At 48.6% G+C, this 13707-nt stretch overlaps 1 protein-coding gene across 1 annotated transcript; it reads left to right on the plus strand.

The window, feature by feature from the left end:
• Positions 1–10468, plus strand: NEFH (neurofilament heavy; the record flags this gene model as incomplete). The annotated part of the gene is made up of 4 exons (XM_021719401.1): positions 1–205; positions 2755–2954; positions 5051–5175; positions 8200–10468. Coding segments are annotated over 4 exons (2217 nt in total), but the record flags the coding sequence as incomplete, so codon positions are not given.
• Between the last annotated feature and the right edge of the window lie 3239 nt (positions 10469–13707).

A 13707-nucleotide genomic window follows, 5' to 3' on the forward strand; every position in this document is an offset into this window, starting at 1 on the left:
TGCGGCTACCTGCGGCGCCACCACCAGGAGGAGGTGGGCGAGCTGCTGGGCCAGATCCAGGGCTGCGGCGCCGCGCAGGCGCAAGCGCAGGTGGAGGCGCGCGACGCCCTCAAGTGCGACGTGACGGCGGCACTGCGCGAGATCCGCGCGCAGCTTGAAGGCCACGCGGTGCAGAGCACCCTGCAGTCCGAGGAGTGGTTCCGAGGTGCGTAGGGCGCGGGGCAGCGGGATGGGGGGCGCTCCCTGCTGAGCCCGAAGCGGGCGTCGGGATGGGTGACTCGAGGGGTGCCGGTGCACTCCGCGTCCGGTTGGCTGGACCCGCGAGGGCGTGCTGCTGAACTTCCCTCTGCTGAGTGCGTGCCTTTAATGAAGTAGCGGTTTTACTCTGTGTCTCTTGCTGCGAGTTGACCTGTGCTGGCCTTCCTCAAGATTCTTTGTACTTCAACTGTGCCCCGCACCTCTGCATCCCAAGCGTAAGCGATCCCGTTCCAAGACCTCTCACCCCACAACAGAACATGCTCCTTCTGCAGCTCCTAAGCTATGCTGGCTTCTGGTCCACAAGCTGGGGACTCTTCACCCTTCAAAGTGGCACACCTTCCCTGCCAATGTTACCCATCCCCCTTTGTTGCACCCTGAAGGAGACCCCATTCTTCTGGCCCCTACCAGGCTCCTCCCCACTACCTGCTCAGTACTTAATATCCTCATCTTCGGTGTGGGATGGGGCAGGGCACTTTCACATCCTTTCTTCCCAGGGAGCACCATCACCACACCCAATAGCTGACCCTGATGGCTCGAGTGGCTGGTGAGCCCTTTAATGTTTTTTTTTCTTTCTTGTGTGTGTTTACTTTTTTCCTAGCCCTAGTTGTGAGCACAATCCTTTACTGTTTTGATGTCCCCTGTCTCCTTCAGGGACACTGGGAGCCTCCCAAGTCCATCCCCTCCCCCAACTCCATGCAACCCTGAGTCAGCTAGATGGCAGCTGCCCTGAAGCTGTGCCCAGCAGGTACAGGGTGACCTTGGACAACACTTGCCATCTCTGGTTTTTATGTCTTTTTGATTGTCTTTTCTGGACTAACTGGGTTTCTTAATCTGAGGCGTTCCATTATCTCTTTCAAAACCATCTGTAAAACTTCGCATTGTTTTGGAGAGAGGGCTGGGCTTCAATTATTTTTTTATTCTTATTTTTTTGAGTTGGAGTCTGACTCTGTTGTCCAGGCTGGAGTGCAGTGGCAAGATCACTGAAACCTCAATCTGTTGTCCAGGCTGGAGTGCAGCGGCTCACTGAAACCTCAATCTCCTGGGCTCGGATGATCCTCCCACCTCAGCCTCCAAGTAGCTAGGATTATAGGCATGAGCACCATGCCCAGCTAATTTTTAAAATTTTTTTCTAGAGACAAGCTCTCACTGTATTGCCTAGACTGGTGTTGAACTCCTGGTCTCAAGCAGTCCTCCTGCCTCAGCCTCCTAAAGTGCTGAGATTATAGACATGAGCCACTGCACCCAGCCCCAAAACTGTCTGTAAAACTTTGCATTGTTCTTAGGAGAGAGGGCAGAGGCTTCAATGATTTTCATACGGGTCTGCAATCCACAATAGGTGAAAATTCTCACCCACCTGGATGGTTTCTAACACTAGCAGGGAAAACCAGGAAAGCTGGGGTGAAAGCAGGAAAAGCCAAGAAAGCATGGCTTTTCCTGTTTCTTTTCCACCCCTTTGCAGTGGTAGAACCGTTCCCTCACCCATCTCTGTAGCAAGGCCCCTCCCAGAGCAAACCTCTCTTGGGTTTGCCCTTCACCCAAACAAACCATTCCTGGACTTTACTGGCCCACTTAACTGGCTTCCCTCCTTCTTCCTTCCCCACCAAGATTCAGACCCTGGGTGCCACTATCTGGGGATTCAAGATGTTCACTTTCAGGAAATATAGACCAGTTTTTAGACCTCCACTGGTCCCAGAAGGTCTTCTGGGAACCAGGAGCTGGTTGCTGGCAGGGGCCAGGCTCAGGCTACCGTTGGCTCAGGGGTTTCTGTGCTATAGAATATGCAGCATGCAAGTGCAGTAGTTCTTGCCTGTAATCCCAGCTACTCGGGAGGCTGAGGTGGGAAGATTGCTTGAGGCCTGGAGTTTGAGACCAGCCTGAGCAAGAGTAAGACCAGACACCCATCCTTAAAAAAAAAAAAAGAGAGAGAGAGGATTCCCAGCTAGGTGGAAGAAATGACAGAGGGGCTGGCACCAACACCTTGGGCTCTGCAATGACCTTGGACTCTGTGCGGAGACCTGCAAAGAAGGGATCATGGCTACTTGGTGACCTGATTGCTCACAGAAATCTCAAGCCTCCAGAGGTCAGAGGCTCATTAACTTGTTCAGCCTCAGCCTCTAGTGTCCAGCTCAGAGTTAAGCCCCATGAGCCAGCTCTCACTTCTGAAGCCCCAGCACTTCCAGGCCCATGCTGGGGAGTTGCCAGTCATTAGGACCACCAGAAATGTCATCCCTATAAGATTTAGGGATTCCAGTTGAGGAAGACAGTCTGATCTTTGGAGCTAGATAGATACTAGAACTGAATCCAGCTCTGCCACTCAGGCTGCATGACCCAGGGCCGTAGCCACTTGCCTGTCTCACCAGATCCAGTGAGTTAAGCAGCCAGCATGGTGCCTAGCACCCAGCAGGTCTTCAACCCATGTGTGTCACTTTCTGGATCTGGGCACTGGGACCCAAATCCAGGTGTGTCTAACCTTGTGCCCTGCTCCTTCTCCCCCAGTGAGGCTGGATCGACTGTCAGAAGCAGCCAAGGTGAACACAGATGCCATGCGCTCAGCACAGGAGGAAATAACTGAGTACCGACGTCAGCTGCAGGCCAGGACCACAGAGCTGGAAGCACTGAAAAGCACCAAGGACTCGCTGGAGAGGCAGCGCTCTGAGCTGGAGGACCGTCATCAGGCCGACATTACGTCCTATCAGGTGGGTAGGGGCAGGGCAGAGAGCCAGCCTGTCTCACATGGTCAGGTGACTCTGGACAAGTTACTGCACATCTCTGAGTGGGGTTGTGGTTAAGACCATGGGTCCTGGTGTTAGAAATACCAGCACTTTTTAGCTTTCTGATCCCAGGAAAGTTATTTGCCTCTCTGAATCTGAATTCCTTTCCTGCAATGAAAAACAAAACAAGACTGGGCTCAGTGGCTTAGCCTGTAATTCCAGCACTTTGGGAGGCCAAGGGGAGTGGATTGCCTGAACCCACGGGTTTGAGACCAACCTGGGCAACTTGGCAAGATCTCATCTCTACAATAAATCAAAAATTAGCTGACTATGCAAATGCTCGTCTGTAGTTCCGGCTACTTGGAAGACTGAGGCTGAAGAATCGCGGGAGCCCACCATGTCGATGCTGAGATGACCGTGAATGTGCCACTGCCTTCCAGCCTGGGCAATGGAGTGAGACTCCAACTCAAAAAAATAAAAACAAAACGAAAAAGAATTCCTGTTTTGCAGAACTATAAAGGTTAAAGGGATAATCAGACTTTAAATGAGAGGAGTATGAATAAGCTCAGAAGCACCTTGGTTACAGTGGGCATTCTGTAAACAGCACCAGTGTCTGTGGGTAGCCAGGGGATTAGAAAATAGAGGAAGCAAAAGGAGAAAATTAACCATAATAGTTCACTTTAGGCTGGGCTTGGTGGCTCTCAGCCTGTAATCCCAGGACTTTGGGTAACCGAGGCGAGTGGATTGCCTGAGTCCACGGTTTCAAGACCCACCCGGGCAACTTGGCAAGACCTCATCTCTACAATAAATCCCAAATTAGCCGGGCATGGTAGCAAGTGCCTGTAGTTCCAGCTACTTGGAAGGCTGAGGTGGAAGGATCGCCAGAGTCTGGCAGGTCGAGGCTGTGGGGGCTGGGAGCGTGCCACTGCACTCCAGTCTGGGTGACAGAGTGAGACCAACTCAAAAAAAAAAAAAAAAGTTGAAATTACTTTTTGCCCTCAAAATGTTAATACCGGCCGGACTCAGTGGCTCAGTCTGTAATCCCGCAATTTGGGAGGTTGAGGTGAGTGGATTGCCTGAGTCCGTGGGTTTGAGACCCGCCTGGGCAACTTGGCAAGACCTCATCTCTACAATAAATCAAAAAAATTAGCCGGGTGTGGTAGCGCGCACCTGTAGTTCCAGCTACTTGGAAGGCTGAGGCGGAAGGATCGCCGGAGCCCAGCAGGTCGAGGCTGCGGTGGCTGGGAGTGGCCACTGCACTCCAGTCTGGGTGACAGAGTGAGACTCCAACTCAAAAAAAAAAGTTCACCTTCAGCCGGGCTCGGTGGCTCAGCCTGTAATCCCAGCACTTTGGGAGGCTGAGATGAGTGGATTGCCAGAGCCCGCGGGTTCAAGACCCGCCTGGGCAACTTGGCGAGACCTCATCTCTACAATAAATAAAAAACTAGCCGGGCATGGTAGCACGCGCCTGTAGTTCCAGCTACTTGGAAGGCTGAGGCGGAAGGATTGCCAGAGCCCAGCAGGTCGAGGTTGCGGTGGCTGGGAGCGGCCACTGCACTCCAGTCTGGGCAACAGAGTGAGACTCCAACTCAAAAAAAAGAAAAGTTCACCTTCAGCAGTGGCTACAGTGGGTCTGGGGGTTGAAGGAGAAGTTTCAACTCATATTTAACATGTTTCTGTGTTTTATCTCGGTCATCAACAACAGATGCTTACCAAGCTCTGACTATGTGGTGGGCAGGTTGAGGCACTGGGGAAACCCTGGGGAACACAAGCAGATGAGGCCCTGTTCCTGCTGAGTGCTTTCTAAACTCAAGAGTAAAAGGACTCGGTAAAAGTTCTCCCACCATCCCATCAGTCAGACCAGTGATAACCACTATTGATAGCTGATGTATTTCGTTCCAGAGTAATATACACAGCAGGATTTTTGCTTGATTTTTTTTTTTCCATGTGCATGAATGAGGACCCTGAATCTCTAACAGGGTAGGGGTTGGCCCCAAGGTTTGCACAGCAGATTCCACCACCCCTTGTGCTGAGGGCCAGGTGCTGGCTGGCATGTGACCCATGTGACCTCTTGTCCCCAGGAAGCCATTCAGCAGCTGGACGTTGAGCTGAGGAACACCAAGTGGGAGATGGCAGCCCAGCTCCGAGAATACCAGGACCTGCTCAATGTCAAGATGGCTCTGGACATTGAGATAGCTGCTTACAGGTGAGGTGGGACAGGGAACCTCGCATGGTGGAGGGTCCTTATGTTCTTAGGAGGCACAGAGCCTTGGATTTCAAGCTCTCATTTAAACAGCCTGCTTGTCTTAGGGACAGTCTTTTGTAAATTGTGATAAAATATACATAACATAAAATTTATCATTTAACTATTTTAAGTATACAGTTCAGTGGTATTACCTACATTTACACTGTTGTGTAGCCATCACTACCATCTATCTCTAAAATTGTCTTCTTCATCCCAAACTGAGACTCTGTACCCATTAAACAGAAACTCCCATTTTCTCCTTCCCTCAGCTGCTGGCAGCCATCATTCTACTTTCTTTTTATTATTTATTTATCCCTCCCTAGCCCTTTTTTTTCCCCCTCAGAGACAGAGTCTCACTTTGTTGCCCCGGCTGGAGTGCAGTCATGGCTCACTGCAGCCTCAAACTCCTGTACTCAATTGACTATCTCGCCTCAGCCTCCCGAGTATCTAGTACTACAGGCAACCTCCACCATCCCTGTCTAACTTTGAAAAGTTTTTTTATAGAGCCAAGGTCTTGTTCTGTTGCCCAGGCTGATCTCGAATTCCTCGCCTCAAGCGATCTTCCCACTTCAGCCTCTCAGAGCATGGGATTACAGATTTGAGCCACCATGCCAAGCCCCATTCTACTTTCTGAGAGACAAAAATCTTGAGAGTGACTTACTTTCATTCTGACAATGGCTTAGAGGGTTAAAACTCTCATCTCCTCCCTAAATCTAGCCAGCCAGAGGCCTGCTTTCAAGGGAAAAGAGGTGCTTGTGTTGTCAGGGGCCTTTTATAACTCTGTCCTTTAGAGTCTCTTAGCTCTCTGAGCATTTGTTTCCTGGGGAAATAAAATGGAGATGATAATAAGAGTACCCAAGCCAGGCGTGGTGCCTCATGCTTGTAATCCCAGCAATTTGGGAGGCAGAGGTGAGAGAACTGCCTAAGCCCACGGGTTCAAGACCAGCCTGGGCAACATGGTAAGACCTTGTCTCTACAGTAAATCAAGAAGTTAGCTGGGCGTGGTGGTGTATGCCTGTAATTACAGCTACTTGGAAGACTGAGGTGGAAGGATCACCGGAGCCCAGCAGATCGAGGCTGCAGTGGCCATGAGTGTGCCACTGCACTCCAGCCTAGGTAACAGAGTGAGACTCTGACTAGAAAAAAAAAAAAGAGTACCCACATCAGAGGGTTGTTAGGAGGATGAGCCAGTTCTGTTCCTGAGCTAATCCAGCTAACATAGATGCCACTGGACTGCCACAAATGAAGCCCTAAGTAAATGGTCATCATGAGAATACCAGAACCAGTAATAAGCCCTCTCTAGGGAGCAGGACTGACCCCATGAAGACCTGTCCCAGTTTCTTGGCTTTCCACTGCTTGGCTCTCTTGCTACTCAAAGCAAGACACATGAACCAGTAGAATTGGTATCATCCAAAAACGTATCAGAAAGGCAGACCTTGCTGAATTAGGGTCTGCATCTTAAGAAGATCCCCAGATGATTTGGATGATGTTAAATTTGGGAAGCATTGGTCTATGGGATGACCTCTACACTTGCTCTGAGACTGACGCTCTGCCAAATCCTTTTTATTCATTATGTCACTGAAACAATCCTCTGAGGTAGAGACTCTTAAGGCCCTCTTTTGCCAACGAGGAAATTGAGGCTTAAAGAATTTAAGGCTGGCCGGGCATAGTGGCTCAAGTCTGTAATCTCAGCACTTTGGGAGTCCGCGGCGAGAGGATTGCCTGAGTTTGAGACCAGCCTGGGCAACTTGGCGAGATCTTGTCTTACAATAAATCAAAAAATTAGCCAGGTGTGGTGGCACATGCCTGTAGTTTCAGCTATTTGGAAGGCTGAGGTGGAAGGATTATCTGAGCCCAGCAAGTCAAGGCTGCAATGGCTGTGAGCATGCCACTGCACTCCAGCCTGAGTGACAGAGTAAGACTACACCAAAAAAAAAAATAAAAGGGGTTCGAGGCCAGGTGCAGTGGCTCACACCTTAGTCCTACCTACAAAGGAGGCTGAGGTGAGAAGATCTCTTGAGCTCAGGAGTTCAAGGATACAGTGAGTTATGATTGTACCACTGCATTCCAGCCGGGGTGACAGAGCCAGACCTTTCTCTAAATTAGAAGAAGAAGAAGAAGAAGAAGAGTTTGAGTGGTTTGGTCAAGGTCACCCATCTAGTGAGGAGCAAAGCCAAAAAAACCTGCCACTACCACCCTATTCCTAAAACCCAAAGGATAGCAATATGAAGTAATAGGGTTCTCTTGAAATTTAAATGGGAACATTTGAAGATCTCTTTTTTATTATTCTATTTTATTTTATTTTTTTGAGTTGAAGTCTCTGTCATCCAGGCTGGAGTACAGTGGCATACTCGTGGTCACCACAGCCTCAACCTGCTGGACTCAGATGATCCTTCTGCCTCAGCCTTCCAAGTAGCTGGAACTACAGGCACACACCACCATGCCCGGCTAATTTTTTGATTTATTGTAGAGACAAGGTCTCGCCAAGTTGCCCAGGCTGATCTTGAACTCCTGGGCTCTGGCAGTCCTCTCGTCTTCGCCTCCCAAAGTGCTGGGATTACAGGCATGAGCCACTGCACCCAGCCAAAGACCTCTTAAACCTAAATTTATAAAGTTGAATTGTTTGCTCAGGCTCCCAGATTCCTCTCGAATGACATTTTAGTTGAAGGACAATAAATGTAACTTTTGTTAATATAGGAGGCTCTCTTGGGGGCCATTTTTTTCAAGGGAAAGAAAAGCTGTTTTATTTCAAAAGTTGCAGCTTCAGCTACATTAAACAAGACCAACCCCATTGGGGTATACACTCTGGGTGGTCACTAGGATGATTTGCTAAGTGACCTTCTCCAATCTCATAATGCTTACCATTCACATGCCTTTCTCCGTCAAAGTCCATATCATTGGATGTTACTGACTTTCAGAATGATCTAGGGAGACCCCAAACAATGAATCCACTCTGAGTTAATACTGTTGTGTTCCATTCTGCAGAAAACTCCTGGAAGGTGAAGAGTGTCGGATTGGCTTTGGACCAATTCCTTTCTCCCTTCCAGAAGGACTCCCCAAAATCCCCTCCACGTCCACCCACATAAAAGTCAAAAGCGAGGAGAAGATCAAGGTGGTAGAAAAGTCAGAGAAGGAAACCGTGATTGTGGAGGAACAGACAGAGGAGATCCAAGTGACTGAAGAAGTGACTGAAGAAGAGGAGAAGGAGGGCAAGGAGGAGGAAGGGGGAGAAGAGGAGGAAGCAGAAGAAGGAGAGGAAGAAACAAAGCCTCCTCTGGCAGAAAAGGCTGAATCCCCAGAGAAGGAAGCCAAGTCTCCTGTGAAAGAAGAGGCCAAGTCGCCAGCTGAGGTCAAGTCTCCAGAGAAAGCCAAGTCCCCCATGAAGGATGAAGCAAAATCATCAGCTGAGGTCAAGTCCCCTGAGAAGGCCAAGTCCCCAGTGAAGGAAGAGGCCAAGTCACCAGCTGAAGTCAAATCCCCAATGAAGGAAGAGATAAAATCTCCAGCTGAGGTCAAATCTCCTGAGAAGGTCAAGTCTCCAGCAAAAGAGGAAACAAAATCTCCAACTGATGTCGAGTTTCTAGAGAAGACCAAGTCCCCCATGAAGGAAGAAGCAAAATCTCCTGCTGAGGTCAAGTCCCCTGAGAAGGCCAAATCACCTGTGAAGGAAGAGGCCAAGTCTCCAGCTGAGGTGAAATCCCCTGAGAAGGCCAAAACTCCAGTAAAGGAGGAAGCAAAGTCCCCAGCAGAGGTCAAGTCCCCAGAGAAGGCCAAGTCTCCAGTGAAGGAAGAAGCAAAGTCCCCTGAAAAGGCCAAGACTCTTGATGTGAAGTCTCCAGAAGCTAAGACTCCAGTGAAGGAGGAAGCAAGGTCCCCAGCAGATATGAAATCTCCCGAAAAGGCAAAAAGCCCTGTAAAGGAGGAGGTCAAGTCCCCAGAAAAGGTCAAATCTCCTGAGAAGGAGGATGCCAAGGCTCCTGAGAAGGAGACCCCAAAGAAGGAAGAAGTGAAGTCCCCAGTGAAGGAGGAGGAGAAGCCCCAGGAGGTGAAAGCCAGAGAACCCCCAAAGAAGGTAGAGGAAGAGAAAGCTCCAGCCATGCCAAAAACTGAGGAAAAGAAAGACAGCAAGAAAGATGAGTTGTCCAAGAAGGAGGCTCCAAAGCCCGAGGTTGAGGAGAAGAAGGAATCTGCTGTAGAAAAGCCCAAGGAATCCAAAGGTGAAGCCAAGAAGGAAGAGGCTGAAGATAAGAAAAAAGTGGTGACCCCGGAGAAGGAGACTCCTGCCAAGGTGGAGGTAAAAGAAGAAGCTAAACCCAAAGAGAAGACTGAGGTGGCCAAGAAGGAGCCAGATGCTGCCAAGGCCAAAGAACCCAGCAAACCAGCAGAGAAGGAGCCAGAAAAACCAAAAAAGGAGGAGGCCCCAGCAGCACTGGAGAAAAAAGACACCAAGGAGGAGAAGGCCACTGAGGCCAAGAAGCCTGAGGAGAAACCCAAAACAGAGGCCAAAGCCAAGGAGGATGACAAGACCATCTCAAAAGAGCCCAGCAAGGAGGCCCCCACGCCCAGCAAACCCAAGACGGAAAAGGCTGAAAAATCCTCTAGCACAGACCAAAAAGACAGCAGGCCTCCAGAGAAGGCCATAGAAGACAAGGCCGCCAAAGGGGATAAATAAAGAGTAGGGGAAAAGGAACATGTGGAGCAGCCAAAGAAACTTAGGAGGGTCCTGGAGCTCAAGGATCGTTATAATGAATTTTTATGTTTTCTCTCTTTTATGGAGAAGAAACTGCTTAGATGGCGGGCCCTCCACCAAACAGGAATTTATGTTAGCAATATGTTAGCAAGAGAGAACACTCCCACCCCCTGCCAAACCCTCCCCAGGCGATGGACAATTATGTTATGATAGCTTATGTAGCTGAATGTGATAATGCCGAATGCCACACGTAAACACTTGACTATAAAAACTGCCCCCTCCTTTCCAAATAAGTGCATTTATTTCCTCTATGTGCAACTGACAGATGACCGCAATAATGAATGAGCAGTTAGAAACACATTATGCTTGAGATGTCTTAACCTATTCCCAAATGCCTTCTGTTTTCCAAAGGAGTGGTCAGGCCCTTGCCCAGAGCTCTCTATTCTGAAAAAGCTCAGCAGGTGGGGCTAGGCGCTGGCCACTGAATCATGCCAGGGCGCACTTTCCACTGGAGTTCACTTTCAATTGCTTCTGTGCAATAAAACCAAGTGCTTATAAAAATGAGAATGTTGCTGCTGTTATTCTTTTCCCTTGGGAAGGCTGGGATCAGGGGCAGGGGTCTAGATGTCACACTCAAGACATCAAGGAACTGAGTGAGCATCCGAGTTCCCTTTTGGGTTTGGGGCCAGTTGCATGGTCTCTCTGGTGTTATTTCTCAGGCACAAAGAAGTGTGCTACGTGTTTTTTAATTTTTATTTTATTATTTTTTGAGTTGGAGTCTATCGCCCAGGCTGGAGTACACAGGCTGGAGCACACTCACGGCCACCCCAGCATCAACTTGCTGGGCTCTGGTGATCCTTCCACCTCAGCATTCCAAGTAGCTGGAACTGCTGGCATGCGCTATCACACTCAGCTAATTTTTTGATTATTTTATTGTAGAAATGAGGTCTTGTCAAGTTGCCTGGGCTGGTCTCGAACCCATGGGCTCAGGCAATCCACTCAACCGGCCTTATGTGTTTTATGATCTGTGGACAGGTAGTCTGGTGTGGTTTCTCAGTATGGTCCATGGACCACCTTCATCAGCATCACCTGGGAGCCTTATAAAACCTCAGATTCCTTGACTCTACCCTAGACCATTGGATTGCAATCTCAGATGTGAGCTTGGGGAAGTACATGCTTTGCTAACTCCCAGTTGATTCTAATGCACACTGGAGTTTGGGAACAGATGAGGTACAGGAGGACCTTGAATAGTTAAGGCTCTTTAGTAAGGAGAGATGAGCTATCGGAATGAGTAGCCAATTCATTAATTTGTAGCCAATTCACCCATAGAAAAGACTATAGTTGCCACTTTATCGGGGACTTAATTGGCCTCCAATGTGCTTTTCTGGCTGTGGTTTTAAAAGCTGCGGTCATCTTATAGATTTACATGAGATCTTTACTGTAAAATCTTTGTGCAGTTTCTAAGTTTAGGGTTGTCACAATGCCTTGTTCTGTTGCTTAGTATCTCTTCTGGGAATTGCTTCTTATCCTGCTCCAACCAGATGGTTCTCAGGAAGCCACCATACTTCCTACTTGTCCTATGCCACTGGGCACGTGATTGATCCAAGGACAGTCACCTGAGCCAATGAGAGACCTTTCCTGGGATTTTATTATTATTTTGAATTGGAGTCTCACTCTGTCACCCAGGCTGGAGTACCGTGGCATGCTCACGGCCACTGCAGTCTCAACCTGCTGGGCTCAGGTGATCCTTCTGCCTCAGCCTTCCAAGTAGCTGGAACTACAGGGATGTGCCATCATGCCCGGATAATTTTGTGATTTATTGCAGAGATGAGGTCTCGCCAAGTTGCCCAGGCAGGTCTCGAACCCACGGGCTCAGGCAATCCTCTCACCTTGGCCTCTTGAAGTGCTGGGATTATAGGTATGAGCCACCGTGCCCAGCCTTTTCTGGGATTTTAAACTTGGGACCAGAGAGACTAGTTGGCAGTCTTCTGGTTGTAGAAAATGAAAGGATGTGAGAGGCGTTGTGGGCTGCAGTGTTTCCAGTCTTGTGGAAAACCTAGTAGGAGAGAGGGTGAAATAGATGGAAAGAGACAAGATACCTAGAAAGCCATAGTATATTTCAGGTCCCTGATTCTGGTGTTCCTTTCTATGTCTTGTTGACCATTCCTTGAGTCAACAAATCCTCCTGTTTGCCAAACCTCATTTGACTCTTGTCACAACCAGAAGAGTTCTGAATTCTGTAGTGACTGAAAGGGGAGGTTACTATGCTAGAAACTGAATGAACAAGTACCTCCTCAAAGTTCTGTCCAAGGTCAACGCCTTGGAACAGGGTCCAAAGCTTATTTTTGGCAACCATTTATCATATGTTACAAGGTCTGAATTTTTCAAAAAAAGGGTGCCAAGACAGTTTAGAATGGTCATATCTAAACAAAAGAGACTTTAAATGCTATTTTATAAATAGTTTTGACTGGCTTTTCATCGAACATGCCCAAGGACTTTGTGAAAACCTAAGCATTAATTTTCTGAGTAGCTCTGTCCTAAGAAAATTAGATTGACCTCCACAGCCCTGGCACATAGCTACAACATTTAAATATCAAGCTGAGCTGGGCTCGGTGGCTCAGCCTGTAATCCCGCGCCTTTGGCAGGCTGAGGTGAGTGGATTGCCTGAGACCGGGCGGGTTTGTGACCCACCTGGGCAACTTGGAGAGACCTCATCTCTACAATAAATCAAAAAATTAGCTGGGCATGGTAGCATGCGCCTGTAGTTCCAGCTACTTGGAAAGCTGAGGTGGAAGGATCGCCGGAGCCCAGCAGGTCGAGGCTGTGGTGGCCGGGAGCGGCCACTGCACTCCAGTCTGGACGACTGAGTGAGACTCCAACTCAAAAAAAAAAAAAGTTACAGTTGACTGAAAACTCCAAAATACTTATAATGATGACAAGTGCATGCTCATGTTCACCCAAGCATCAACCTGCTGGGCTCTGGCAATCATTCTGCCTCGGCCTTCTAAGTAGCTAGAACTACAGGCATGCGCTATTGCGCCCGGCTAAATTTTTAATGTATTGTAGAGAAGAGGTCTCGCCAAGTTGTCCAGGCTGGTCTTGAACCCCTGGGCTCAGGCAATCCTCTTGCCTCCACCTCCCAAAGTGCTGAGACTACAGGAGTGAGCGACCATGTCCAGTCATTGGTTTTTATTTTGGTCATCAAATTAACTACTCTGTAGAATGACAACTGTCCCAGTTCACCGGGATAGAGGGATAGAGGAGTTTCCCAGGACATAGGACTTTTAGTGCTAAAACCAGGAAAGTTCTGGGCAAATGGAGATCAATTGCTCCCCCTAAATTTTGGGCAGCCACTTTCACACATTTTAGAATATTGTGGGGGACAAAACCTAATGGCTAGAGTCAAGGACTGAAATGAAGTTAATGGGACTCTATCATGTCTTGCCTCTATTTTCCTCAGCATTGGCTTCTATGATAGGCTTCCTCTATAATAGCTCCCAATGATGCCCATCCTCTTTTGTAATCCCTTCCATTTGAATGTGGGTCTGGCCTAATAACTCACTCCTAATGACTAGAATATGACAACTTGATGGAACGTCATTTCTGAGAGTAGGTTACACAAAAAATGCTGACTTCTGTTTTGCTTGCTTTCTCGTTTGCTCATTCTGATGGAAGCCAGTGCTGTGTTTTTTTGTTTTGTTTTGTTTTGAGTTGGAGTCTTACTCTGTCACCCAGGCTGGAGTGCAGTGGCATGCTCATGGCCACCACAGCACTGACCTGCTGGGCTCCAGTGATCCTTCCAC

This window comes from Carlito syrichta, unplaced genomic scaffold, assembly GCF_000164805.1.
Source record: "Carlito syrichta isolate Samal-C Ts95f unplaced genomic scaffold, Tarsius_syrichta-2.0.1 Scaffold115572, whole genome shotgun sequence".
Classification (NCBI taxonomy): Eukaryota; Metazoa; Chordata; class Mammalia; order Primates; family Tarsiidae; genus Carlito; species Carlito syrichta.